This window comes from Gopherus evgoodei, chromosome 4, assembly GCF_007399415.2.
Source record: "Gopherus evgoodei ecotype Sinaloan lineage chromosome 4, rGopEvg1_v1.p, whole genome shotgun sequence".
In the NCBI taxonomy this organism is placed as follows: Eukaryota; Metazoa; Chordata; order Testudines; family Testudinidae; genus Gopherus; species Gopherus evgoodei.
The window spans coordinates 125,556,753-125,584,696 of record NC_044325.1 but is presented as its reverse complement, the minus strand read 5'-3'; the positions used below and the strand labels follow the sequence as shown (position 1 = coordinate 125,584,696).

The window sequence follows — 27,944 nt, the reverse complement described above, 5'->3', positions numbered from 1 at the left end:
AAAGCCTGCTAGCCCGAAGTGCTGGGCTAGCTGTGCCAGTACCTAGTTCCTCAACTGCAGCTACAGGTCCTGCTCCATGTGACTCCAAAGCCGAAGAGCTGCAGAGATCCAACCCCTCGTAATCTTTGCCATTTATTTTCCTTTTTCTGTTATTAGTGATGCAATAGTGAAATCTAAGGAGAAAACTAATTCGCTTTGAGGCTGTGGGCTAATATAAGCAATAATTTGATTTCAGTATTGAAATATTCAGCTGCCTGAATCTGGGAAGCACTGCCTGGGGGAAAACCTCTGACTGGGATTTTGGAATCGCTAAATATGCACCTGCCTCCTTGGGTTGCTGATCTAGGATTTATAAGGGTTGATTTTCTGCTGTATTCATCTGATGGTTTGATTAAATTGACAACTTGATTCCAACACAATATCCTAGGTAACTCGTTGATTTACTTATTTGACCTGAACTTTCACTGTGTTGTTTAACCCTTCGTTAGCTGTGTAGTATTTATAGTCATTTAGCCTTAGCAATGTGTGTTCTTGGTTTTATTTGTTCATGTTAATAAAACATGAAACTGGGATATTGAGTCATTTCTTTCAATAAGCAACAGGGGCTGGAACTGTGGAGAATGTGAGCAGAGATCAGCCACTCCACCTCTGAGCCTTATCAGATTTGTCTAAATTAACACTGTGTTTCCCAAAGGGGAGCAATGGAGGGGGCATCTATCTTAGCTCCAGCTGTGACCAGGTCAGGAGGGAGAGCTCAGACCATCACAAGGGAAAATGAGCTCCCCTACCCAGGCTTTCAGGAATTTGGGGAGGGGTGCAGTGTGTCCGAGTGAGGAGAGATCAGTGAGGTGGTGCTGATCTGAGTAGGGATCAGGGGTCTTGCTCTGCAGTCACTCTCATGGCGCTGCCCAATCCTTACCCCAGTCTGGTTTGCCCATGGGTTGGGCCTCGTCAGGCCAAGATGGGGTTGGAGCTCTGGTTGGAAGGGCTGTAAAAGGTAGTGAACAGTTTGTAGATTTCAGCCAGCAGGGTGTTGGCAGAGTAAATGTGTGTGTGTTAAAGGGACGCTGCTGACAGAGGACAGGATGAAGGTGGGGCAGGCAATTGTAACTGCATCTCCTGCTTTTCAGAAGTTTGAGTTTTGTGGCTGCAGAGGTTCTGCAAGGGGCTGATATTGCACCAGCCAATCTTAACTCTGCACTAAGGAAGGGTTTTGCCCTTTAATTAATACTTCTCCCTCAGTACTAACTGGGCTGTGAGGCTGACCCCCGAGCTAAATTCTTAGAAAGAAAACAATGAAAATATCCACTGTTCATGACTCGTTTAAAACAAATACTGTCGCTCCTGTCTGCACTTGCAATGGTGAGAGGAAACCAAGCCAAGTGATTCATTGCCTCGGGAGAAGTTTAACCACTTCTATTCTCTGTATCTTTTCTGTAAGGGAAAGGAACAAAAAAAGCAAATTGAGTTCACAGAGAAAAAGTGGCAGATTTCTTTTCTCTCCAAGGCTCTGAGAGCAAACCCTATTCTCCACATGACCCTCTTCTTTATATTTAACTCCTCCCCATTGGGCTGGATTACTGCTAGTAGCAAATCCTCGCTCTGCTCCCTTCAACGTCTCAATGTGGTTATGATTAGATGAGTAATGTCTGTCCTTTCCTTCAACCTGCAAAGGAAACTTCTGCTTCACCACACTGGCTAACAAGAAGTCACGAAAGCAGTTTCCTTGGGAATTCCAGTCCTTGTATTATCACCGAAAACACCAGACTGAGAAATGAGTGGTTCTTTAAAATCAGTGTCTTCAACTAAGAGGTTATTCTGATCCCACAGGACCAGCCACCCACCCAGGTCAATAGATAACTTAGATATTTCCCCAAAATCACGTTGATGCCAATCCTTCAGTATCTAAATGCTAAAGGTTTATTTATAAAAAGAAAGAAAGCTGAGAATTAAAATCAGTTAAAGGAATCAAATACAATAATTGCAAAGTTCTTGGTTCAGGCTTATAGCAGTGATGGAATGAACTGCTGGCTTCATAAGTCTTTTGGTGCTTTCAAATCACTGCAAGTTCCTCTTCCTTGGTTAGATGCTCCCATTAGTATAAGTCCATAGTCCAGAGATTTGAGCAGGAAAGAGGCTGGAGCAGGATAGAGGCACACTGGAGATGTTTCCAGGGCCTCTTTTAACTTCTGTCATGTGGAGGGAAACCCATTGTTTCAAAGTCCTCAGCACAGCTAATGGAAAATCACAGGTGAAAGATGGGAGCTTGGAGTCATATGGGCAAGTCCCTGTCCATGCCCGATTTTGCTCAGTCATTGCAGGATGGCTACTTTGCAGGATACGTCAGATGGAACGTTCACAGAGAAGTCCATTCAGTGTAGATGGGCGCCTCCCATGGCCCGTTGTGAATTAAGTATCCATTTGATGGGCCATTCACTGGCTAACAGCTCACTTCAGCGGATGCATAGAATGGAACACACAGAAAGAAGGTATTTATACATACAGAGACCATGAAAAGGTGGAAGTAGCCATGCCAACTGTAAGAGGCCAATCAATTGAGATAAGCTATCATCAGCAGGAGAAAAAAACCTTTGAAGTGATAATCAAGATGACCCATAGAAGGTGTGAGGATACTTAACATGGGGAAATAGAGTCAATTAGTGTAATGACCCATAAAAGCAGCAAAGAATCCTGTGGCACCTTATAGACTAACAGACGTTTTGGAGCATGAGCTTTCGTGGGTGAATACCCACTTCCTCAGATGCATGTAATGGAAATATCCAGGGGCAGGTATATATATGTGTGCTAGCAAGCAAGCTAGAGATAACGAGGTCAGTTCAATCAGGGAGGATGAGGCCCTGTTCTAGCAGTTGAGGTGTGAAAACCAAGAGAGGAGAAACTGGTTCTGTAATTGGCAAGCCATTCACAGTCTTTGTTCAATCCTGAGCTGATGGTGTCAAATTTGCAGATGAACTGAAGCTCAGCAGTTTCTCTTTGAAGTCTGGTCCTGAAGTTTTTTTGCTGCAGGATGGCCACCTTAAGGTCTGCTATAGTGTGGCCAGGGAGGTTGAAGTGCTCTCCTACAGGTTTTTGTATATTGCCATTCCTAATGTCTGATTAGTGTCCATTTATCCTTTTCCGTAGAGCCTGTCCAGTTTGGCCGATGTACATAGCAGAGGGGCATTGCTGGCATATGATGGCGTATATTACATTGGTGGATGTGCAGGTGAATGAACCAGTGATGGTGTGGCTGATCTGGTTAGGTCCTGTGATGGTGTCGCTGGTGTAGATATGTGGGCAGAGTTGGCATCGAGGTTTGTTGCATGGATTGGTTCCTGAGCAAGAGTTATTATGGTGTGGTGTGCAGTTACTGGTGAGAACATGTTTCAGGTTGGCAGGTTGTCTGTGGGCAAGGATTGGCCTGCCACCCAAGGCCTGTGAAAGTGTGGGATCATTGTCCAGGATGGGTTGTAGATCCTTGATGATGCGTTGGAGGGGTTTTAGCTGGGGGCTGTATGTGATGGCCAGTGGAGTCCTGTTGGTTTCTCTCTTGGGTTTGTCTTGCAGTAGGAGGCTTCTGGGTACACGTCTGGCTCTGTTGATCTGTTTCCTTATTTCCTCGTGCGGGTATTGTAGTTTTGAGAATGCTTGGTGGAGATTTTGTAGGTGTTGGTCTCTGTCTGAGGGGTTAGAGCAGATGCGGTTGTACCTCAGTGCTTGGCTGTAGACAATGGATCGTGTGATGTGCCCGGGATGGAAGCTGGAGGCATGAAGGTAGGCATAGCGGTCAGTGGGTTTTCGATATAGGGTGGTGTTAATGTGACCATCACTTATTTGCACCGTAATGACCCAAGCATTCCCAGTCTCTGTTTAAACCTAAGTTAATTGTATCTAATTTGCATATTAATTCAAGTTCAGCAGTCTCTCTTTGGAGTCTGTTTTTGAAGTTTTTTTTGTTGCAAAATTGCCACCTTCAAGTCTGTCACTTAGTGGTTAGAGAGGTTGAAGTGTTCTCCTACTTGTTTTTGAATGTTATGATTCCTGATGTCAGATGTGTCCATTTATTCTTTTGCATAGAGACTGTCCGGTTTGGCCAATATACATGGCAGAGAGGCATTGCTGGCACATGATGGCATATATCACTTTGGCAGATGTGCAGGTGAATGAGCCCCTGATGGCATGGTCACTTTGGAGAAGTGGAGCTCCAGAGTGTCCAGCCCCTGCTGCTGTGCCAAGAAGCACAGACGTGGGACAGCATGGAGGAAGCCGAGCTGTTTGACCCTGTCCTCCACTGGGCACAAGCTGTCATTGTCTTGGGACAATGGTCGGTCTTGGGGCTGGTCTGTTTGCTCTGAACCCTCAGATCATGTGCTCTGATCCATGAACAGCATGTCAGGATCAAGGCACATGCCCTGGACCCCAGACCCCAGCTGCCAAAGCCTTGGTAGGATGGATGGAGTGGCCATGAGGACAATCCCTCCAGGAACTGCAGTGTCCCTAGGACAGAAGAGCTGATTCCCTGAGGCTCCTCCTGTATCTCAGGGTCTCCCTAGAAAGGAGCCAGTGACTTTTCTCAGAGGCCCATATCATGCATCTCACAGGGATGGCTTTCAGTCTCTCAGGCCCCAGCCAGGCCTGGTTTTCACTGTTAGTGCTTAATGCCACCATGCAGAGCTCTGGCTGACAGTCCCAGCTCCTTCCCTCTGCTCCCCTGCGCCCCCACCCCAGGAGGTATAAGGGTCCCAACATTGCACTGCACTGACAGCTCTGGGAACATGGGGCCGCTTGTATCCAAGCTAGGAGGACACAATGGAAACGGGACTCTTCTAGTCTCTCCTCTGCAGCCCTCTGATGGGGTTAAGGGGAAATTCCGCCCCAGACCGACCCATTCTACTCACCTCCAAGAGGTGCTGCAGCTTGTCTGGGGTGGGGGTCTTGGTGAGCAGGCACCCGACCATGGCGTCCAGACTCTGTAAATAGGTGTTGTGCAGAGCCTGCAAGAAGAGGGAACACCAGTCAGTCATAGGACATGGGGCTACACCAGTCACAGGACCAGGGGGGTTCTCTGGGAGCCCTGGCCAGACCCAAAAGGCACATCCTGGTCTCTCCCATTCACATCACTCCAAGGACACTTAGCAAGAGTTCATGGCCGGATGCCTGCTGGCTCCTCAATCCTTGCCCTTAGCAGTTCTCTGTGCAGGGCCTGGTACCCAGCAGACTAGGGACCAGCCAAACTGCAATGGGTGGGAGGAAGGATCCCCGGGAGAGTCCAGGAAGCAGAGCACAGAATGAGGAGAGGGAAGGCAGGGATCAGCCACAGAGGGGTAACACAATCCCCCCTGGAGGGAAGAAGCCATCCCTGCCAGTTTGTCGCAGGCCTGTTCCCAGCTCTGCTCACCCCTCCCCTATTCTCAGTAGCTCCATCAAACCGAGGGAGCAGGAACCAGAGGTGGTTCCTGCTCCTGGGTCAGAGAAGTAGGATCGTGACCTACCTGGAAGTGGGTGGTATCCTGCCCAGTGCCCATGGTGAAGATGGTTTAAAGAAGAGCCCACAGGAGGTGTGATTCCAGCTCCAGGGCAAGCAGCAGCTTCAGTTTGCTGGGGGGAGAGAGGAGCCCGTGTTCTCCTTGGCAGCACCAGAGTGGCGCTGGCATGCCATGGACATGACCTCCTCCCCCGCAGTGATCCCCTCCCTACAGCCACTCGAACGTTATTGGAGTGAAATCACCCCCCAGCCAGGAAAGGAGGGACATTCCTGCCTCCTCTTCTAGGGGATATGAACAGCCACAGCTGGGGGTAATCTAGGCCTGAGAAGATCTGGGACTCCCGGCTCCAGACCTGAGCAGCATCAGGATTAGGGCAGCTGGATGCGACGGTCCTGATACCTGAGGCTGCAAACTGCGGCCATGGAGCTGGAGATGATGGAGGTTGGCTCTGGCACCACGGGAAGATTTTCAATCAGCTCCTGAGAGACCCCAGAAGATAAAATTGCATGTAAGACTCAGGCCCCACAGACCCACAGGCACTTCCCAGGGAGGAGGCCAAAGTGCTTTGCAGAAACAGCCAGTGTCACCCCCACCCCCCAACCAGCTGGGCCCCCCATTCCTCCCATCCATCAAACTTCCTTCCCCCTCCCCTCCGGCCTTACAATTTCCCCACTGCCAGATCCCGATCGGTGTCAGAAGCTCTCCCTTCCCTGCTCCTCAGCCCTCAGCCCCAGGAACCACTGTCCTCTGCTTCCCCCTCTGGCCACACCAACTCTTCCTCCCATTTCTGGGTCCCTCATCCCAGGGGCCAGACACGGGGGTCCCACTCACCGCAGTCCCACTCACCGTAATGCTCTCCACGAGGTCCGCTTTGGAGAAGTGGGGCTTCAGAGTGTTCAGCCCCTGCTGCTGTGCCGAGAAGCACAGACGTGGGACAGTATGGAGGAAGTGGAGCTGTTTGGCCACCAACTAGGAGTGGGGTGGGGGGAGAGAGACAGACAGTTAGGTAGGAACCTCCCCAATCTACCTACACCAGCTCCATGGCTCAGGAACCCCATGGAGTTGGACAGGGAAAGCCGCCCCACTTCCCGAAACCAGCGTCGCCCTGCACAGACTGGGGTTGTAACTGGGACAGTGTCTGCGGGGAGCGGACACCTAGGCCTGCGTGAGACACATGCTCCCACTTTGGGGTGCCAGGTAACAAGGGAGAAGTTCCCCCCATTGGGGGTGATGGATTCTCTGGGACAATACACCCCTGTGTGGGTGGGGATGGAAGAAGGGGCAAGGCAGACTCAGGGGCAGCGCAGCTGTAAGATTTTTGTACCTCAACTCTGCCCTCGAGGTGCCCTGGATGACCCTGATGGTGTCTTGTTCAGGGGACACATTCTCCTCCTCCTTCTCTTCTTCCTCCTCCGCCTCCTCAACCCACTCCTCTTCCTCCTCCTCAGCCCACTCCTGCTGGGCACTGGGGGTCTCTGCACCAGGGAGAGAAGGAGAAAGGATAATCCCTGCTGCCACTGGGGGGATGCAGTGTAGAGAAATGGCTCAATGTCCCCCATCCTCAACAAGAAACCCCATGGCATAGAGGGCCCCACCCTGCCTCTCCCAGAGACACCCTCAGGCCCATCAGCCTCAGGGCCCCATGGCCGTCAGCCCCCCACCCCCAACATCAGGGAAGGCTGGAGCTCCCCGGACTCTGCCCAGCATCCCCTGCCACAGGGTGTGGCTGTGCCACCCCCATGGTGATAGTGGGGCTCCCGTGGCTCAGTCCTGGCGCCTTGGTGACCCAATGGGCACAGGGTGTTACTAGTCCCCCACCGCCCCCGTCCTTCCCCCTGTCCCCCGGGTCACCCCTCACCTACACAGAGGGAGCCTTCAGCCTCAGGGCTGTCAGACCCACAGAAGAGCTGGCCCCTCAGGAGTAGGCAGAGCTGTTGGTCCCCGTGCCGAAGCCGCACAGCTCCAGCTCTGGGCTGGCTGGGGGCTCCTCAGTGGCCAGGCTGGTGGATGGCTCCTGCTGGGCCCTGGGGCTGGGCTCCTGGCTCCTCTGCTTCCTGGAAAGGAAGCCACAGAGCCACCTTGCCCGGCTCCCGCCCTCTCCTGGGTCCCTCCTACATAGCATCATCTGAGACCACCTCCATTTGGGACCAGAAGGTGCCTCAGGGCCTGCTAAGGGAGCTGGTGTTTTTCTCTTCCTCCAGAAGGTCAGGGAGCTTCTCCACTTTGCCTGCCCACTGGCCTCTTCCCCACCCGTGGGGACAGAGGGGCTAGTCTCCTCCTGGGCAAGACGGACGCTGCTCCCTACTGGCTCCAGAGCCACCTGCCCAGCCTTCTTCCTCAGCATCCGCATCCCATCCTGGAACTGAGTGGGGAGCAGCCATGAGTCGGGCTCAAGGCAGCCTCTCATTAACGGGCCTGCCTGCTCCCCTGCCTGCATCCCCTCTGCTGAGGCAATTCCTACTCACCACACACCCCACCCCAGGGCAGGGGACTGCCGTCCATACCTAGTGGCAGCAGCTCACAGCACAGGCTGCTCTCAGTGTTCTCCCTCACCAATAAGGCCCTGTGAAACTGAGAGAGTCTCGTTCTTTCAGAGCAATGGGGCTCTCCATTAGTTCGGACAAGCAGCTCCCTCCACCCCAGAAGGCCCCGCACCCTCCCAGGCCAGAGAAAGAGCAGAACCTGGATAGTCCTCAACGAAAGTTCGTTCACAAGGTGCCAATCCTAGGAGGGAGGAGTCGCCCTCAGTTCCCACTGATTTCACTGCTTGCGGTTGTGGGTGTTCAGCACTTGGCAGGTTCTGCCCTCCCCAAAGACTCTCAACGTTGGGAACAAACTCCTGCAAGGGAAGGGCTGGGAGCCCTATTGCTGGGCCATTCCCACCACACTGGCGATGGCTCTGGAGATCTCCACTAACTTGCTCTAGATTGGATGGAGCTGGATGGCAGATGCTCTCTTCCTCCATCTCCTGCACCCAGGTGGGCTGGAAAGGGTGCTTCACAATGCCCTGCCAACAGGGTAGGGGGTAGAAGCCAGGAGATCGAAAGTGGCTGTGAAAACAAGACAATGTTTTATTGCCAGGGGACAGACAAACTCAGCCTAGCAACTGGAGGTTCATAACACTGACCTACGGCCAGCAGGACACCCCCCATCTCCAGGTCTCCTAGTACCTCACGCACATTCCTGAAGCGTGATGGCCCAAGGGCTCTAGGGTATTTCTTTGGAGGTGTCTCCGCTGTCGTCGTCTTCGCTGTTGTCGTGTTCCATTCTAGATGATTTTATAAAAATATGCTAATGAGCGTGAATATATTGTAACTGCAATATGCTTCATGCAAAAGGTCTCTTGTAAGGTATCATTACAATGCTTATAATCTACTGAATGCGGTCATCCTATTTGTATAAAAGTATCACTTTTGTATCTGTATCTGAGTGGAAGAGAACAAATGGGGCAGCCATCATGAGACATCAACTAGCTACCACCTGAGCTGGAACAAAGGCTATACCAGGGGAAAGGAGCGTGAGGAGGGCTCCAGGGAGGCATGGCAAGGCCCAGCCCAGCCCAGCAGCTCCCTCCAGTCCATTCCCGACTGAGCGGCTCACTCCGGCCTGGCTTCGTTGGCCCCTACCTGGCCCCAGCTGAGTGCCCCAGGCCCAGCCTGGTCCCAGCCTGGCCACGACTGTTTTGATCATATATGGCCTGTGACGCTATGGGTGTAATATAATATCTCATTGGAAGGCAACAGGGCCAGAAAGAGTTAATTAACTCACAGACTGACTTAACCCTTTAAAGACTGGTTAGGAAGATATGTAAAAATCCACTGACTTTCCTTTTGAAAGAGCCAGTGTGGATAGCTTTGAAAAGGTCTCAGATGGAGTAAGAGCTGTTAAGAAAGTTGAGCAGCTCTATAACCAAGTGGCTGTGTTTGGCCAGCTGGTTGGGAAGACAAAGGTGTTGGAACAGGAATGTCTCTATTCTGATTCTTTAAGTGAGCAGTCTGTGCTTCTGTGTTGATGCAAATTACTTGCCTGGCAGGGAGAAGAAAGACTTGCTAATGGCTGTTGGCAAAGAGAGCCCACCCCATCAGCCAGTGAATTCTGTTCAGCAAGAAAAATCAGGGTTTGATCCTTCAGAACAAGGAGGAAGTATGCAAAGGGAAGCCACAGGTTAACCCTAAAAGGCCCAAACCCCAATAGTATTGAGTCAAAGGTGTGGCATGATGACAAAAATGATTGTAGGTGGACCCTTGCAATGAATTTGTTGTTATTGCTAATGGTAATTTTTGTAACTAATGTGTTGCTGTTACCAAGAACTGTAAAAATGTTCCATCTAGGGTGACCAGATGTCCCCATTTTATAGGGACAGTCCCGATATTTGGGGCTTTTTCTTATATAGGCTCCTATTACCCCCCATCACTGTCCCAAATTTTCACTGTTGTTATCTGGTCACCCTAGTTCCATCCCTCCCTTTCAGAGGTCCTTGTGATCTAACCTGTCACAGCTTCTGTACCTTCTATTTGTTTCCATCACACTAGGCATCTGGCTTTCAAGTCTTGCCTACAGGAGGCAGCCAGCCTATTCTTGTTGGGATTTCTGGAGCTCGTGAGTTGAACTGGCAGCCAGGGCCGGCTTTAGGAAGTGCTGGGCCCAATTCGAACATTTTCGGTGGGGCCCCGGCTGGGATAACTAAAAAAAAAAAAAAAAGAATGTAAAAAAAAAAAAGCCTTTCATTTCTTAGCAACTGGTTCCCTATAAAAAGTTCTGATTTAAGGGATGTGCCACATTATGTACTTTTTATACCAACAGGGTTACCGTACATCCGTATTTTCCTCCTGGATGGCAATTTAAGAAGCAAAAAGCCTGACATGTCCAAGAAAATACAGATGTTAACCCTACTTAAAGTTCTTTTTTAAAAAGATGGGCCTGAACTAGAAATGAGCTCCGTTTCACACGTGTGGGTCCTTGCCACTCCCTTTGGGTGTGCTAGGGTGACCAGAGGTCCTGATTTTATAGGGACAGTCCCGATTTTTGGGTCTTTTTCTTATATAGGATCCTATTACCTCCCACGCTCTGTCCTGATTTTTCACACTTGCTGTCTGGTCACCCTAGGGTGTGCACATGTGTGGGTCCCAGCTGCTCCCTGCCCCCCTCATTGAAACAGGTATGCAGGGTTACTGCCCAGGGTACTGCAGTGCACCAGTGGACATGTGGCTGGCTGGAGGCAGGGCAAGGGCTGACTGGAGGTAGGGTCCGGCTGCAGGCAGGGCAACGGGTGCAGGGCTGGTGTGGGCAGGACAGGGTGCGGCAGGGGCGGGCAGGAGACAGGCTGACTGCGGGCAGGGAGTGCGGGGCTGGCTGAAGACGGGCTGGTTAGGCAGGGCAGGGGGTGCAGAGCTGGTGCAGGCAGGGGGTACAGCAGGGACTGGCTGTGGACAGGGGGGTTTAGGTACAGGGGGTGCAGCCCACCCTGTACGGTGCGTGCCCCCTGCTCCTCCCTCCCCTACCAGGGTAGCAGCAGCAGCCTGGGTTCGGGGGCTAAACGTGCCCAGGGCTCAACTGCTTCTACCGCCCCAGCCCTTTAAATAGCCGCCAAAGCTGCACCGCTTCCCCAGGGCTGCTTTGGCTATTTAAAAGGCCGGGGCGGCAGAAGCAGGGGAGCCCCAGGCCCTTTAAATACCCACCCTGGGGAAGCCAAGCCACCCCGGTACAGCGCACCAGCTCCTGCCAGTATGCCATACTGAGGCTTGGCCACAGGGCTCTCTTGGGGCGGGGCCCGATTCATGGGAATTGGTTGAATTGGTCTAAAGCCAGCCCTGCTGGCAGCTCCAGCCTTTATAGGCAGAGGCTGGCTGGTGTGTCACACAATCTCTTTATTACTCGGCTGAGATGGGTCACCTGTTACTTGTGGCTCTGAGTGTCCATATAAGGAAAAATCCCAAAAGGTTTGACCATCTATGGCCATCAGGTACCAGTGATGTGAAAGTGCCATCGCCACAGCAGTGACCATAAAGTCAGGTGTTTTGACCATCTATGGCCTGTAATGTTATGGGCGTAATATAATATCTTATTCAGCCAATCACTCAGACAAACAAGTTGTTTATATTTGCAGAAGATAATGCTGCTCACTTCTTGTTGACACTTCTCTGCACGAGATGTCACTATTGTGTCCTTGGCAATGGAGTGTGATGTCAAAGACTGTATACATCATCATGTAATAACTGACTGCACCCATCACTTTTAAACCACTTGGTTTGCACACATGCCTTTAATCCTATCCTAAAATTACCTTTTCACGTCACTGAACTCTCTTGTTGAAGCGGGGTACTGTAGGTATGAGGCAGGGCAGGTTGGGAGAAGAAATATTCTTTATCTGAAGAAGTGATCTGTGAGAGGAAAACATTTGAAAACTTGTTTACTGAGTAATGTGAGTTCTTCACTCTACTTGATGGCATTTCTCTGTTTGTAACATGAACTTGTGAACACCACATCCAATCAATTCCAAAATTCCAGGAATATTCTAGGCATCAGTGAGCAGAACCGTACTGGTTTTGGTGAAAATTGGAATGGGAAATAGACCAGTAGTGCTTAAGTTAGGTTTGGCACCTAACTCCTATTGAAATCGGTGGGTGTTATGCACCTAACCTGCTGGTGCGATTTTCAAAAGCACCTTTAAGCATCTGTTTGCATCTTAAGCACCTAAATACCTTTGAAAATCTGGTCCTTCATCTCTGCCTCAGTTCCCCATCTATAAATGGAAGTTAATAATACTTTATCCTACTGTTTGCCTATCTTGTCTATTTATTTAGATTGTCCCATGCCTCAAATACAATCTCTTACTATGTTTTTGTAATGGGACCTTGAACTTTGGTTGGGACATCTGAACACTACTGTAAAACAAAAAAGGATCAGCCCCATAATATAAAGGCCCACCAATGATCTATTTTTCAGGGCAAGTCACAGGCCCAGCTGCCTCAGAGGAAAGTCTGAGAAACCCCATACCAAACAATTATGGATTAACCTGCCCACAGGAGAAGTTTCTTCCTGATCCCTATCAGTTAGTGGTAGGCTTATATCCTGAAGCATGAGGATTTATATTTCTTCTACATTTTGTATACCTTTTCCGAATCAGCAGCATCTTACCCAGGAAACTCAACCCCAATATCCTGAGGAGAGAGAGAGAGAGAGACAATCAGACAGAGACTGAAGGCTCCCCCTACCTTTAGCAACTGAAACCCCCTCCTCACAGGGACATGTCCTGATTTTACTTGCCCCCATGTTAATCCAGCCGAGCCTACACCCCTCCCGCCTGGTGAAAGTGAGCGAGGGTCGGGGAGAGCGAGGGAGCAATGGAGGAAGGGGGATGGTGTGAGCGAGGCGGGGCCTCGGGGAAGGGCCACGGTAGATCCTGGGCTGCTCTGAAGTTCACAAAGTGACTGTGTGTGAAGAGGCTGCAGCCCCTGAACTGCCGACAACTCACAGACCGATTCTGCTCCTCGGTCCCTGCGCACGCGGGATGGGACATCGCCCGGCCCCGCGGCCCCAGGCTGCCGCTTCTGGGGCTCTCAGGCAGCTCAGCCCCGCCCCCCGCCCCTTTCACTCCGCGCTGCCTCTGCGCTATGGCTGCCCCCAGTCCGGCTCCCACGGGCCCGGGGCTGCTCCCGGGGATGGACCTGGCGCCTGGAACTGGGTGTCTGAGCCCCCGGCCCCCCCCCGCGCGGAGCCACCACCCACCGTCCCGCCTCAGCGCTCCTCAGACCAGCCCCGCCCCCGCCGCCCCCGAGCCCGCGTCCCCCCGAGCCCTCCAGCAGCGCCGCGGCGGGTCCCACTGGTGCCGCCCGCGAGGACTGAACCGCGCAACCCCCCCCGCCGGTTCCCCAGGGCTGGGGCCGCCCCTGGCCGCGAGCGGGATTCGAATAAAGCGGAGGCAGCGCGCGCCTGGGGCTGGGTGGGAGCAGCAAAGCCTCAGGGCGAGGGAACCGGGGCCTCACCCCACGCGCAAAGTATCAGTCCCGCGCTCTCTCCACCAATCAGGGAGCGGGGAGGGGCTCGGCAAAGTGACGACTTACGGCCCGTCCTCCAATAGAAGGCAGCGTATGAGTGGGAACTACGCTTCCCAGTGTGCACCGGAAAGAGCCCAGTTGTCTGAGCAACCTGACCGTCAATTCCGCTCTGAGAAGAGGCAGAAACTACAACTCCCAGCATGCCCCGGGGCGCTTCCGTCCTCTGAAGCCCTGGGAAGGGCGGGTTCCTGGGTCAACCTGACTCCTCCCCCCCAACTCCTCATCCCCGCCGCCCCCCGCCCGTGCGGTGTATTAAACTGCCCCGCGTAGGATCGTGCTGCGCCGCTTCGCCCCTTTCACCCCCTGCACAAAGCAGCTGATCGGGGCGGGGGCGGGAGAGCGAGGACCTGAGCGGCCGGAGATCCCGCTGCCGGAGGCGCTGCCGGCCCTGGGCCAGGGGCAGGTCTGTCTCTGTTCCCCTTTTCAAGATCCGTGTTGCTTGGGTGCGTCCCTCCCCCAAGTCAGAATCCCCATCGTCTGGGTGCTCCTATTCCCCCTCCACCTCCAGGCTCTGCTGCGGGTGTCTGTATAAAAAGAGACCGTGTCTCACTGTCTGCCCAGGCTACGCTGCAGGGGCTATTCACAGGTGCGATCCCACTACTGATCGGCACGGGAGTTTTGACCTGCTCCGTTCCCGACCTGGGCCGGTTCACCCCTCCTTAGGCAACCTGGGGACCTCAAGCTCCCCAGGGATCACCATATTGATGCCAAACTTAGTACGGATACTTGACCGGCACAGCCCACTGCAGCCCAGAGCTCCTGAGCTCAAGTGATCCGCTAGCCACGCGGGGCACAAAGGCTCTTGCGTATAATCCTTGCTGTGCACTAGGAGGCTGAGGCAATCTGACGGAATTCAGGGCTGCACCCTGCCATGCTGAGCAGTGTCTGTGCTAAGGTTGGAGTCAATAAGGTGATTCTGGGAAGTTTGGGGTCCCTAGGTTCCCAAAGGAGAGATGAAGTAGGTCACCCCTGGAGCAGGTTAAAGCTGCAGGTTGACAGTGGGATTGCTGCCCCTGTGAACAGCTGCTGTAGCGCCGCTGGGGCAGGAGAGTGAGAGCTAGTTATACCCCCCCACCCCCGCCTGTATCGGGGGATGGGAGCACTCACACCCTAGGGACCCTGAGTTGCGTTGGAGGGAGGCCCCTGTGCACCAGGGATGCTGTAAGGGGAAACAGGGGCATCCAGCCACTCACCCGAAATCTTCTATGGGGAGAGAGTGGCACCCACACACCCAGGATCTTGTAGGAGGGGACAAGGGCATCCACACTCTGGGATCCTCTGCAGAGGACGGACACCCACACATCCAGGATTCTGTATGGGGAGCAGAGGCATCCGGACATCTGGGTTCCTGGACAGGGGGTGGGGGCAGCGAAACATCTGGGATCTTATCTGGGAGGAGAGCGATGCCTACAGCCCGACATGAGATAGGGACGAGGGAAGCAGGAGCATTACCCAGTTGTCCAAGGCCAAGGCACAGAGCTCACAAGCAGAGTTTAAAGCTTGAGCTGCCAGACAGCAAAACCAGCCGGGCACTGTGGCTGGTGCCTGTGATCCCAGCTCCTGGGGAGGTTGAGGCTGGCGGATCACATGAGCTCGGGAGCTCTGGGCTGCAGTCAAGGCCGGCCGTAGCCATTTCGCCACCACAAGCACGATGGCACGCTGCGGGGGGTGCTCTGCCGGTCCTGCGGGACCAGTGGACCCTCCACGGGCACGCCTGCGGGAGGGCCACCGGAGCAGCCTGCTGACAGAGTGCTCCCAGCGGCATGCCGACCCAAGCATGCGCTTGGTGCGCTGGGGCCTGGAGCCGGCCCTGTGTGCGAGCCGGTTTAGTGCCAGGTCTGTCTCTGTCCGGTGACTTTATACGTTTGTCTGCACCGTGGTGATGTTCCCTGCGCCCCTTGTTTGCTGTGGCTTTAACCCCCCCCCCCAGGTGTGAGCTAGTTTCTGTGTGTGCCTGATGAACCTTGTAACCGGCTACTTGTCAGCTCCCCTAACTCCCACTGTCCCCAGCCATATAGCCCCTTCCTCCTCCCTCGGGTGAGCTCGACTTTAAACACCCACTGCAGTAACAGTGTCACCCACAGACAAACCTGCCACTGAACTGAATTAATCCTCCTCATTCCCCGAGCCCCCCCTCGCTCTGCTCCTTCCTCCAAAGCCCTGCCCCTGCCTCCCCTTTCCCTGAGGTCCTGCCCTAACGCTGCCCTTAACCCCGAGGTCCCCGCCTCACATTGCCTGTTCCCCCTAATCCCCGCCCCTTTCCCTAAAGTCCTGCCCCTGCCCTGCCCCTTCCTCCAAGGCACTGCCCTCACATTGCCCCTTTTCCCCAATACCCCATCCTCACTCTGCCCCTTCCCCCGAATCCCCACTTCCGCATTGCCCCTCCCCAATACACCCCTCCCCTGCCCTCACATTGCCCCTTCCCGCAAGTTTCCGCCCCTGCACCAACCAGTGACCCAGCAGCAGGCCAAACCAGGGAGAGGGGAGGCAGAAACATGCTTTGCTCTGCCACAGACTTCCCAAGTGTCCTTGGGCACATCACTCAGCCTCTCCGGGCCTCAGTTCTCCCGTGCGGGAAATGGGGCTGGTTTTGCTTCCCGCCCTTACACGAGCCTGGGAGGAGAACTACCCTGCAAATTAGGAAGATGCTCAGATCCTGGAGTAATGGGGGAGGGGCGCAGGGGGAGCATATTAGCACCATCATTTGGTATATGGAGTCTGTTTGGAAACAAAATATTTCCCTGAAGTCATTCCAAACCCTGTATTCAGCCATAACCTTGGGAAATATGTAACGGAGCAGTGTGGTTTTTCCTCGTGTAGCCAGCACCGACCTGGCACCACCCCCAGCTCTGCCCCTTTCCTGCCACTGCGACGCCATCTCACCTCCTGACCCTGGCTGGACACCCCCAGCCCCTCATAGCAGGGGGCTGTGTAGGGGGGTCTCCTTGCAACCATGAGTGGATGTCTGGTGGGTGCTGTCACCTCTGCCAGAGACCCCCCAAGAAACTCACTAGCTTCCTCCACATGGGGGAGGGCTCCTACTTTTTGACTTGCAGGGGGGGGAGATTCCGTGATGTCAGAGCCTGTGGGAGGAGGGGTTCTAATCACAAGTCTGGAGTGGCAGGGCAACCCCCTCCCCCAGTCAGATTCTGCTAGGGGGCTGGGCTGGGATCTCTAGGGAGGGGGAGACAGGAAAAAACAGTTGCCACTATGGAACCCAGGCATCCTGGCTCCCAGTCCCCCTGCTCTTACCTCTAGACCCCCTCTGCTCCCAGAGCCAGGGATAGAACCCAACCTCCACCCTGCTCTGCCCATTAGACCCCACTCAGGCTTGCTGCCTCATCTATCCACTCAGCCCACCTGTCCATCCCTTTGCTGCAGGTTTCTGGGGTGTCACCCCTGCTCTACATTCCCCCAGTGCAGCTGAAGACCTTTCCTCCCCACAACCACACTTACTCTCCCCCTTGTGCTGGATCATCTGCTTGGCTCCCCACCGCCTCTTGGGGTGTGCTGTGTGGCCGTGACTGGGGATTGTGCAATGGCCTAGCACCAGGCAATGCAGAATGTAAAGCACAGGCCCTGCCCTGCACCACCCCACCAGAGCTGCTTTCCAGGTGCATCGGAGCCCAGCGCCCTGCACCTGTGCCCTCCTGCCCCACAAGGGGCGAGCTGCAGTCTCCACCACGTTCCACAGAGGGAAGAAGGGTCAAGCCAACCAGCCCATTTAGTATGGGGGAATCAACACCCTTTTTTCTGCACAGCCACTGTCCATCAGCAGGATTCCTCCTCTTCCTCCCTCCTGTGCCTCAGTGCGACTAAATCTCTGCACCTAGACAGCCGGTCCATTCACTGCACCTCAATCCCCCATGCCTAAGCCTCCCTGCCAAAGTCCTGCACCTGGCCCCATAGAATTAAGTCTCACATGTCGCTGGGAACTCGACTTCTTGTGCCCAGAGAGTCTCAGCCCCTCTCAGTAGATAACTTGAGTCTGAGAAACACAGTGTCCGTCTTCTCCAAAGAAGTACTTGGAGAAATTTTTCTTTTGTGACCACGTGGCCTAATGGCTAAGGCATCTGACTCTGGCTCAGGCATTTGAGGGTTTGAGTCCCTGTGTGGTTGTTCTTGTGCAGTTTTACCATTGTGCTGAAAGTTCTGCTCCCTTCAGGACTGGAACCTCTTCTTGGCTGCTCTGGCCAATGATCTGGCTTCAGCTAGAGCTACAGGGAGGAGTTGGGGTTTGGGGGTCACAAAGGCTGGGGCATGAGCCCCAGGTGCTTCCAGTCTAGCCTTTGCCATTCCTGACTTGCCAAAGAAAATGAGTGGCTGCCCGGGCTAGTGTGTGGAGCATTTTCCCTCTGTCCCTGTGCTTGAGGGGGTTTGCTACATAGCGCCTTGGGAGCCTTGGTGTTTCTCTGCTTCTCACCTGCTGGGGAAAAGCCTCTTGGGGTAAAATCTCCTGCCCCACTGCCAAAGTGAGCACCTTGAGTGGGAATGGTTAGAAGCCCCACCAGGGGGGCTGGCCCTGCTTTCCTACCATCCTCTGACGTTGGCCACAGAGCATCAGCAGCCGCCCCACATGCTGATCTGCAGGTGGCCTTCAGTGGGTGTTTGGCATGGCATGAAGCAGGCTGGCTAGGGGTCTTTGTCGCTGTCTGCTGGCCATGCATAGGCATGGTCCTCCCCTCCTCTGAACAGCCAGTTAGTGTGCGCTTGAAAAGAAAGACACAGGAGACTCAAGACAAGAGGGTGAGAAAGATTGAGAAAGGACCTATGAAGACAGCACACACTACAGGGACACTGTGGAGGCACCAAATTGCCCATTTTTCCTGGCGCCCTACGCAGCTGCCTACTGGTCCAGCAGCCAGCCCGATCCCCTGGCTGGCTGAACCGGCCAGGAAAGCTGCCCCTGCTCCACCTCTTCCCCAAAACCCCCACCCCGCCTCTTCCCACCACTGCTCCACCCCATCCCCCCAACTCCACTCCTTCCCCTGAGCTACATCCCGGTGGACTGCAGGAGGATCAGGCACACCCTGCACTCATTGGGCGGTGGGAAGTGGAATGACCTGGACCCAGCCTGCTCTGCTCCACCAGCTCCCAGCTGCACCGCTGGTGAGTGTTGAGAGGCGTTTCCCCCCCACCCACCCCACAAGTTTCAAGACTGGGAGCAGAGTGAAGCAGGCTGGGGCCAGATCACTGCACTTCTCACCACCCCATGAGTGTAGGGTCAGGCCTGCCCTGCAATTACACTGCTCTACAGCCAAAATGCTTCTGAAATAAATGTAGTACAACTTTACTAATTCTGGGTCACTGAGAACGAAAATGATGCTTAAAATTGTTGATTGGCTCTAGTTTTCAAGATATGCTATTGGGTCAGTATATACGACCCTTGACTTGGGAATGGCAGAGGATAAGTGAGTTATAAAGGGAAGAGATCTCAATTTAAACCAGAAATGACTAAAATAGATCTTTGACTGGATCTATGAATAAATCTATGACTGGGTTTGGACAGTACTTGCTTTTTAGGCAAACCAATGAATGATGCAATCTGAAGCTGGTATTGCGTCATACATGATATGAATTGCATCATGTTATTCCTAGAAGTCATGGATGATGCAATCATAACGAAGCTTACATCACTCTGCTGAACAAATTGCCCTATATCAGCTCTAGAAATCATACGGTGTCCTCCTCTCTTATTTGTCAGTGTTTGATTTTGCAAAGAGACACATTTCTGTTTAGCCAAAGTGAGCAGAGATGCCTCGTACTTGTGTGAACAGTTCAGATAACTTCTGCTATGTTTGTGGTGAAGTGACTTTTGCATCACAAAAGCACAGTATAACCACTATGGTTAAGAAAGCCTATCACCTTTATTTTGGCTGCAAAATTGGAGATCAGGACAAAAGGTGGGCCCCACACATATGCTGCAACACTTGTGCAACAAATCTTCTCCAGTGGTTGAACAGGAAAAGGAAATCTATGCCTTTTGCAGTGCCAATGATTTGGAGCGAGCCAACAGATCATACCAGCAATTGTTACTTCTGCATGGTGCCTCCAGTTGGGAAAAGTATGTCAAAGAAGAAAAAGTGGACTGTGCATTATCCAAACATTCCATCAGCTATACACCCAGTACCCCACGGAGAAGGACTGCTGGTTCCTGATGCACCAGAATCACTCTCACTTGAGTCAGACGAGGAAGAGGATGAAACTTCTGGTCCTGAACCATCAATGTCACAGGACCCACATTTTCTCCCATCCACCTCCTCTGAACCACACCTCATAACATAAGGTGAACTGAATGACCTTGTCAGGGATTTGGAACTACCCAAGAGTAAGGGAGAGCTGTTGGGCTCCAGACTACAGCAGTGGAATCTCCTGACAGGCTATCAGGGCAAATGGAGTCCATCAATGCTTGCAGACTATTGCTGGACAGTGACAAGAGATGCTCCATTTAATGAATAAAAGAGACAAGCCAAGAAGCGCCAAGTAGATACTGAATAGGACTAAACTATGTACATAACAGTTTTTTGCCTTTTGTTTCATAATAAATTTTATTTATATAACCCTTTTGCTGATTTTTAAAGTGTTACATAAACAGGACAGGTGAAATGTTATCATGTAAAGCAACCATAAACACATGAAAAGACCTAGGTTTACAATTTATGATTAAAACTCTACTATTTACACAATATACATAGACATAAAATGTAAAAACTTAAATATCTTAGAAACAGTAACCAATCAGTTGTTTTAATTGTTATATTTGAATTCAGCAAATCAAAATACATAATAAATATCACATTTTATCTCTGAAGCAGATGACTTCTCAAAAATTTTAGACCAGTGTTACCAGGTGGCAGGAAGTGGAGTGACCTGGGGCTGGTGGGGCAGAAAGGATTGTAGATTCTGACCTGCACTCTGGAGAGGAGATAATAAGTGAAGGGGGCATTTTTGACTCCTCTCCTCCTCAGGGCTAGAATTTTACATTCCACAGGGCCAAATGAGGGGGTGACACCACTTGGTTAATGAAAATCAGGGCTCCAGGTGAGGTTTGAACTCACAGCCTCAGCATAGCTCCTCTCAGCACTGCCTTATAAGTACTGTGCACTAACCAATTGCACCACTGGAGCACCTGTTAATTGCTGTTCTCCCAGACCCCTAGGTTGATAAAGGCAAGGAGTGACCCCAAAACATTCTCAGTGGAATTGAGAGTGAGTAGCAACAAGTGTTGGTACTCGGTGGGGTGGATTCTTCTTAAGGATTCCAGGCACCATTTGACCCTTTTGTTCTTCTCCGTGTAATAACAGAGCTGATTAAGACTCAATGTAGACTCTTGCTGCAGACCAACAGATCTGAAATCACTGATAACCAGGTCTAAGCATTAGTCCTGCTTTGGGACAGTGTCTCTCACACAAGAAACTGCCCAGTCGGGCACTAGCAGTGAGGCTCCCTCATTAACAGCTGAAATCAGGGAGAGCTGTGTGAAGTGCAGGGCCCCAGGGGTGCTTGAACAGGGGGGAACAACACCCCAGGGCTTTTAAAAATGGGAGGGCTCTGCCTTACCACTTTGTGATGACTGTAAGAGCAAGTGAGGGTGGGGAGGGGGCGGAGAGCAGTAAGCGGGAGGCGGGGTCTTGGGGGAGGAGGCAGCGTAGGAGTGGGGCCTTGGGGAGAAAGGGTGGTGCAGGGGCGTGGCCTGGAGTGGAAGGGATGGGGCTACTGTTTGGGCTCTGGTAGCTGCTAATTTTACGGAGCCTGCTCAGCTCCTGGTGGGACCACAAGACGTCCCAGAGGAGAGAGGGTGGCCAGCAGAGCAGTGACAGGCTGGAATGGCAAGTGACCAGCAATGTGGCCAGACAGCAGAGGGAGAAAGGGGCTTTCCCCCTAGAAGGTGAGAGGTGAACTCTGGGTTTTCATTGACCCAGGACAGCAGCTGTGAGTGAGGTGCAGTGAAGGGAGGGGCACATCCAAAGAGCTTTTGGAGTCTGGATTTAAGAGCCCTAGGCAAAAGGCCACTGCCCAGCACGCTGTGGGTGGGTGTTTTGCTCATAGTGTTGTGTTATGAATCCTGTTTGTGGTGTTTTCCCAAGTTAATACAAGGTGATTTTCCTCCTTTTTATTAAAGTTTATTTTCTACAATCAGTGCGTGTGAGTGGGGAAAGTATCACATCTTAGAGGCACCCAGTGGCCAGGGTTAGTTTCCCCAGGTTACTGGGTGGGAGCTTAAGCAGATTGTGTGTTGTATTGTTGAAGAGGAGCCCCAAGCACCCAAACAGGGAATTTTAACTTCAACCTTCAGAGTAAGAGCCAGAGGTGCTGCCAGCTGAGCTAGCCAGTGCACCTAAACGTATTAACCCATTTCACTGCAAGAGTAAACACCGGCTACTTCTGTGCTTCTCAGCAGCTGGGAAAAAGCCCCTTGGGGAAATATCTCCTGCCCCACCACCAAAAGGAGCCCCTTGAGTGGGAACGGTCAGAGGCCCCACCGGGGGGCTGGCCCTGCTTTCCAACCACCTTGTGATGCTGGCTGCAGAACGAATGCTGGTCTGTGGGTGGCCTTCAGTGGGGGTTTGGCATGGCAAGGAGCAGGCTGGCTGGGTGTCTTTGTGGCTGTCTGCTGGCCACACAAAGACATGGTTCTCCCCTCCTCTTGCCCTGCCCTTGGTTGCTCTGTGGCTTTTAAGCCTTCCCTTGGAGCTGTCAGCACTAGCTGCCTCTGCTCTAGGTGCCCAGAGCAGGAAAGGTGTTTTGGGCTTCAGCCTTGGACTCTTCCTCCCTCCTGACTAGCCCTGACTATGAAGCCTGGCTCTGGCCCTCCTTCCTTTAAATGCCATGTGGGCAGGAGAAAGAGTGTGGCAGCTGCAGGGACCAAAGTTGTGGACATCAGGTGAAGCAGTGAGAAACCACCATATGATCAACCCACAGGAATCTCTAGCCAGACTGTTAACTTCTACAGCCCCAACCTATAGTAGCCAGCCCATTGAACCTGCCATACCAAAGACCTATCTCCAGTGGGCATCAGTCACCAAGCAGGAGGGAAAAAGCCTTGCTTTTAGTTCACCTTGAAAAGTGCTTGCCAAGCACATTTTACTCCAGGGCTTTGTAGCAAAGCAACACACCTCTAGGAATTCCACTGAGATTTGAACTCAGACTCCAGGATTCAAAGTCCTGAGTGCTGCCCATTACACCATGAGGCCTGCTATTATTTCATTTTCTAGACCACCCCCCCCCCCCTCTGTGACTCTCAGCTGGCTGGTTTGCACTCTGAACTTATTGCTTCCCACTAGTGGCTTCCTCTCACAGGACTCTTTCTCCTCCTCCAGCGACTGTGGTCCTGCACTATCAGATCCGCAGGTCCTGCCCTGAGTCCCTGCATCACCCTGCTTTGTCTCTATTCCCTGCAGGCTGCAAAAATGTAAGGGGAGGCCGCCCCTCCCTTCACTCGGTGCTCCCACTCAAATCGGCCAGCTGCAGCCTCATCTCCTGGAACTTGGCCAGCTGTCGTTTGATCCAGTCTTACAGTCACATGCTGACTGGCTCCCCAGCCTGGATGGCCTTGTGGAAATCCCACAGGCAATGCTGCAGGACTTGGCACCATTGGTTTCTTTAATGTTGCGCTGTTTTCCTGACCACCAGAACAAAGCCTCCAGCTCCACTCTCACCGACTCCCACCAATACCCCTGGTTGTCATAGAAACCCTCTGATGCTTTCTAGTTCTGCCAACACCGCCAGGCCTCGCCATCCTGCTCCTTTATCTTGCAAGCTCTGGATGTTCAGCTTCCAATATCCTCTTCTGTGGGTCAGGGAATTGCCCACATTGAGCACACGGTGAGAGTTGCATGATCCGAACAGTCCATTGGCACCACCCTGCACTGGGCTCTCAATGTGCTCTCCTTCACGTAATCTGGTCAATGTGACTGCTGGCCTGTCCCCACAGAAACGTGTATCCCCTCTGCTGCTGGTGTTAGCTTGGGTCAGAGGAATAGGAGGCTACCACCCACCCCCCACTTGTTTCACTACAGAGAAACACGTCCTCTAAGCCAACCTCGCTACAGACCTGCAGCAGGTAATGCTCATCATAGAAGACTTTCCTCTGACGGTCAGGAAAACAGGACCAGCAATCCTCTGGTCAGCTGCAACAATTGAAATCCTGCCCCAACACCAAACACTGTCCAGAGGAAGGGAGCCAGTTCCCTCCATAGAACTTTCCTTTCATGCCTTAACTGGGGACCATACACACTAATATAGCTGTAACCAGTGCCACAGAGCACAAAGCCCACCAGTAATGCCCTCTCTGGTTGGAGTTCCAGCCCCTTCTGTACTCGCATCATGAATGTGAAGAACAAGACTCCAACCCCATCATTCTTCCCTGGTGTGGAGGACCAGAGAAATGGGCCCTTCCACCAATCACCCTCTGCCCACTAAGCTACCCTAGACTTGTTAATGTGCTTTTCCTAAACACCCACCATGTCCAAGTCCAGCTGTTCCAAGGCACTGAACATCAAGCCTCTCCTCCTGGGCCCACAAATCCCTTCCATCTTCTACACAGCCATTTTCACAGCTGCCCCTTCCAGGGTACTGCCCTCCCTCAGCTGCAGAGAGGAGATTTCATCCCCTATACCCGTCTGTCACTGCCCAGCACCCCCTCTGGCACCATTCCTGAGGGCCGCCCTGCCTCACTCTCTTCCTGCCATATTGGGACCACTAATAACTCATGTAGGAGAGACAGCTCCTGTCCCTCATTGTTAAAGGTCAGGCCAGCCAACTAGGGGCAGAAGCCCACAGTATCTTTTCCTACTGCAGAGCCCAAGCTCAGGGACTCATCTTCGGTGCAGACACTGCTGTGCTCCCAGAAAATGAACCAATGTGATACAAAGAGGGATGACAGGGCTCACCAAAGCCTGGGGTTGAACCAGGGACCTTTAGATCTTCAATTTAACACTCTCCCAACTGAGCTACTTGGAAGTATTTTGACCTGTTACTTCTCTGCCTGGGATGTTTTTGCAGCAATTGCACACAAAAGGATGTCATTGAGAGCGGACTACGAAGAGAGGATTGCTCAGCTTGACTTGCTGCCTCACGCTGTTCCTGCCTTAGTGCCTGGGTTGACCTGGTGGCAGAAGAGGACTGGAGGCCAGTAGCGTGGGGAGGAGGTTGAGCTGGACCCTGAGCTAGACTAGAACCTGGCAGCGAGAGTCTGGCCACCATTTGCTGCCCCACCCTGTTGTCCAGGCTTCCCCCACTGGATGTCATTTTGAGAGGGAAGTGGGGATTCTGCCTCCCCTCCCCGATTTTCACACCATAGAGGCGTGCGAACAGGAAAACGAAAGGCTGCTCCACACCCCCACCAGAGGAGCCCGGCACCCGTAACTGTGGTAAGTAAGAAGTGTCTGTAGGCTGACAGGGCCTGTCCCCGAGGAGCTGGAACAGCAGCTGCTGCCTCCCTCTTGGCTCCAGGCTGTGGGAAATGGTCATTGCCTGGCTGCATGGGCGGATGCTGCTCCATGCTTTGGAGAGTGTCTGTATTGCACTGTCAACCCCCCCGTCTTCACTGAGCCAGTCTGGTAAGTGCCCACTCCAACTCGTCAGCTGAGAGTCTGTGCAGACGTCAACCCCCCTGCCAGCCCCGCAGGCAGCAGCAGCGCCAGCCCCCCCAGCACCACAAGGAAGGCACTTCCTGTGGGGAAATGGCTCCTTGGCGTCCAGCTGCTAGAGTGAGAGCCAGGAGAGAGCAGTGTCTGGCTCACTTTTGGGGAGAGAAGAGACCTGATGAGTGTGGATCTCCCTCAGTGTCCCCCGCAATGCTGGTCAGTTTTATTGTCACTGTGATAGTAAGTGCTTCCCTTCAGGGCCGGCCCTAGAGGGGTCCGGGGTCCAGGACAAATCCCCTCCTTTCTTCCCCAGGCCCTGTCCCCACTCCACCCATTTCCCCAAGCCCCCACCCCTGTCCCGACTCTTCCCACCCTGCACGTTCCTGCTCCATTCCTATTCCTGTCCCTGCTCCCCCCCATTGCCCCTCCAGCACCTCCTGCACCCCACTGAACAGCTGAGCACCTTTTTTTTCTGTTGGTGTTGCAGCCCCAGAGCACCCATGGATTCGCTGACTTGGCTCCTTTCACACTCTAGAGAGAGGAGAAGAACCAGGGCTATGGCTGATCTATGGGGCACCAGGTGAGTGGCAGAGGTTTCAGGCACTGAGAGTTTGCCTGACACCTTAGGGACACAGTGTGAGGTGGTGCCCCAGGGATCTCTATGAAAGGAGCAGACCAGGATTTACTTGGGGCGGGGAGAGAATTGAGAGTGTCAGGGGGTTGTACAGCGGTATTGCCCAGGTGAGAGACTGGCTAAAACACAGGCTTCGCTGTGAGCAAGAGTCAAACCTGCATAGGGGAACCCTATTGAATTTCAACTCCAACACCTTAACCACTCAGCCATCACAGCTGTGAGCACAAGTTGCCCCAATGCCAGACAAACTAGTAAAGAATCAAAATGCCCAGGCTTGAAGTCATCTGAACTACAGAATTCCCACAGCAAACCTGGCTCCCAAAGCACAGGGGGGATTTGGAGTTCGTCCTCTTTGCTTAGCCATGTGCAGTTGCACAGAGAGCGCTTTTAAAAGTCTCCCCTCCCACAGAGCAGGAATGGAAAATGATTCTCAACTTGAAGCCTGATGTGAATGAGGATGTCTGGACCACAGGACCAGGGACTGATCTTTGCTACAGAAACCAGTGACACACGGAACCAGGCTAAGGAAACTGTTTCCTGGAGTCAATAACTGGAATAGCAGCAGTATTGTGCAGCAAAATGTCTCACAAGAGGAGTCGGCGCATTGGTGGTTCGGTTGCAGAAGTCACAGCTACAGCAAGAGATGTCTAGCTTTGGTCTCTGGCCAACAGAGGGATGAGTTTTTATTATCTCCAAATTTCAGTAGAAAAATTCAGACCCAAGCTGTGTGGGGGGGGGTTTCTTTAGTTTGGTTTGTTTTTCTCATTTGAAATGTTCTTGATCATTTTTCTGGAAAAACTATTTGGACAAGGCCAAGGAAGAGTTAGAACAATTACAAATCTCCAGGGAGTGAGGGGGTCTCAGCACCAGGGGAGGGGTGGAGATTTTCATGGAGGGGAGTTGAGATAAATGAGAGGCTTTTGCTCCAGCAGAGGGAGCACCTTGGCAGTTTCATTTTTACCAAGTGAATCCCCCGCCCCACACACACACACACACACACATTGTTCTCCTGCTGCTGCTACCCCAGCTCAAACCCGACTGTCACCCCCAGCATGTGGCCTACAGCTTCCTGCTGAAAAAGTCCTCATCTATCAGAGACAAAATCCCCTCGTCTGTCCCTTCTCCCAGCTGAGCCCTCCACCCCGAGAGCCCAGGACAACCCCAACCTAGCCATGCCCGGAGTTCGGGCTTAATCTTCAAGGCCGAGCACAAAACCTTCAACCGGCCACGTTTCGTTCCCTTCCCACCTCGGCCCAAGTGGCAAGGGAGAATCGGACAAGACACACCAGCTGCAAGACGCCTCCCTCCCACTTCTCTATAGCCATCTGTGACATTATTAATATGAACTGGGACTGTAGAGATCATTGTTGCCATCACTGTTATATATTTGCAGCAAATATTGTACAAAGGTTGTCGTGTGAGGTGTCTATGACAAGGTTATGATTTGCTGGTTATAATTATACTAGCTGTATGTGTCTACCATTTTTGTATTTGAAGTTATGAATATGGGCTATGTACCGGTATCTCAAATGTATTTGATTCCAAGTAGCCTCAGTGTCGTCAGCCCCCAACTCCTTCAGGAGTCCATAGCAAAGAAACCCCCACACACACACTGTCTGGGACTCCCTGGGGGGTGCCTTCCCCACCCCCTGCCCAATGGAGCACCAAGGATTAAAGTGGCAGCATCTAGTGTCAGTGGAGTTCAGTGGCTCAGGCCAAACACCTGAGCTGGGGACCCACCCCCATAGCACTGCTTGAGGACCTGGGCCCAGGGTGTTCACAGCCCCCCCCCCCCCACCCTGAGCCCAGCCTGGTTCTCACCTGGAACAAAACAGAAGCGTCTGTTGGCCTCGCTGCTGTCCGAGTCCCAGGTACTGCTGCTCTCCCATGGGGAGCAGGCCGAGCTGCTGGGGCTGGGAGAGGGATCCTCCACCTCCTGCCCTGGGAAGGCTGGAAGGTCCCCACTGACTGGGCAGGGCGATGCCTCCTGCTGAAAATGGAAGCTGGGCTCCTGGGGCCGCTGCTGCCCACACAAAAAGCCCCAGAGCCACCCTGCCCAGTTCCACTCTTGGGCTGGGTCCTGCCTGCCCAGTCGCATCCTGGCTCAGCTCCATTTTGGCCTGGCCAGTTCCTCTCCCACCTCGACGCCTGCGCTGGGAGCAGGTTTCCTCTTTCAGAA

General features: G+C 52.9%; 2 protein-coding genes across 28 annotated transcripts in view; one reads left to right on the top strand and one right to left on the bottom strand.

Annotated features, from left to right (window-relative positions):
• LOC115650675 overlaps positions 1-13,507 on the bottom strand; it is a 41,343-nt gene extending 27,836 nt beyond the window's left edge. For 9 of the 27 annotated variants that reach the window (XR_004000156.1, XR_004000153.1, XR_004000152.1 and 6 more), the window contains exons 1-10: positions 13,472-13,507; positions 12,599-12,646; positions 11,770-11,866; positions 9,994-10,169; positions 8,614-8,754; positions 8,169-8,536; positions 6,811-6,961; positions 6,333-6,455; positions 5,493-5,965; positions 4,899-4,994 (exon numbers count right to left, since the gene is read on the bottom strand). Coding sequence is in view for 1 of the 27 variants with exons in the window: in XM_030560959.1 (XP_030416819.1) it covers positions 7,402-7,848; positions 8,404-8,536; positions 9,994-10,022 (609 nt within the window). In the remaining 26 variants the exon portion in view is untranslated. The other 18 variants (XR_004000151.1, XR_004000157.1, XR_004000159.1 and 15 more) reach the window with 18 other exon arrangements.
• LOC115650666 (zinc finger protein 501-like) overlaps positions 1-27,944 on the top strand; it is a 1,041,190-nt gene that overhangs the window by 895,918 nt on the left and 117,328 nt on the right. The gene's annotated exons all lie outside the window — the stretch shown is intronic.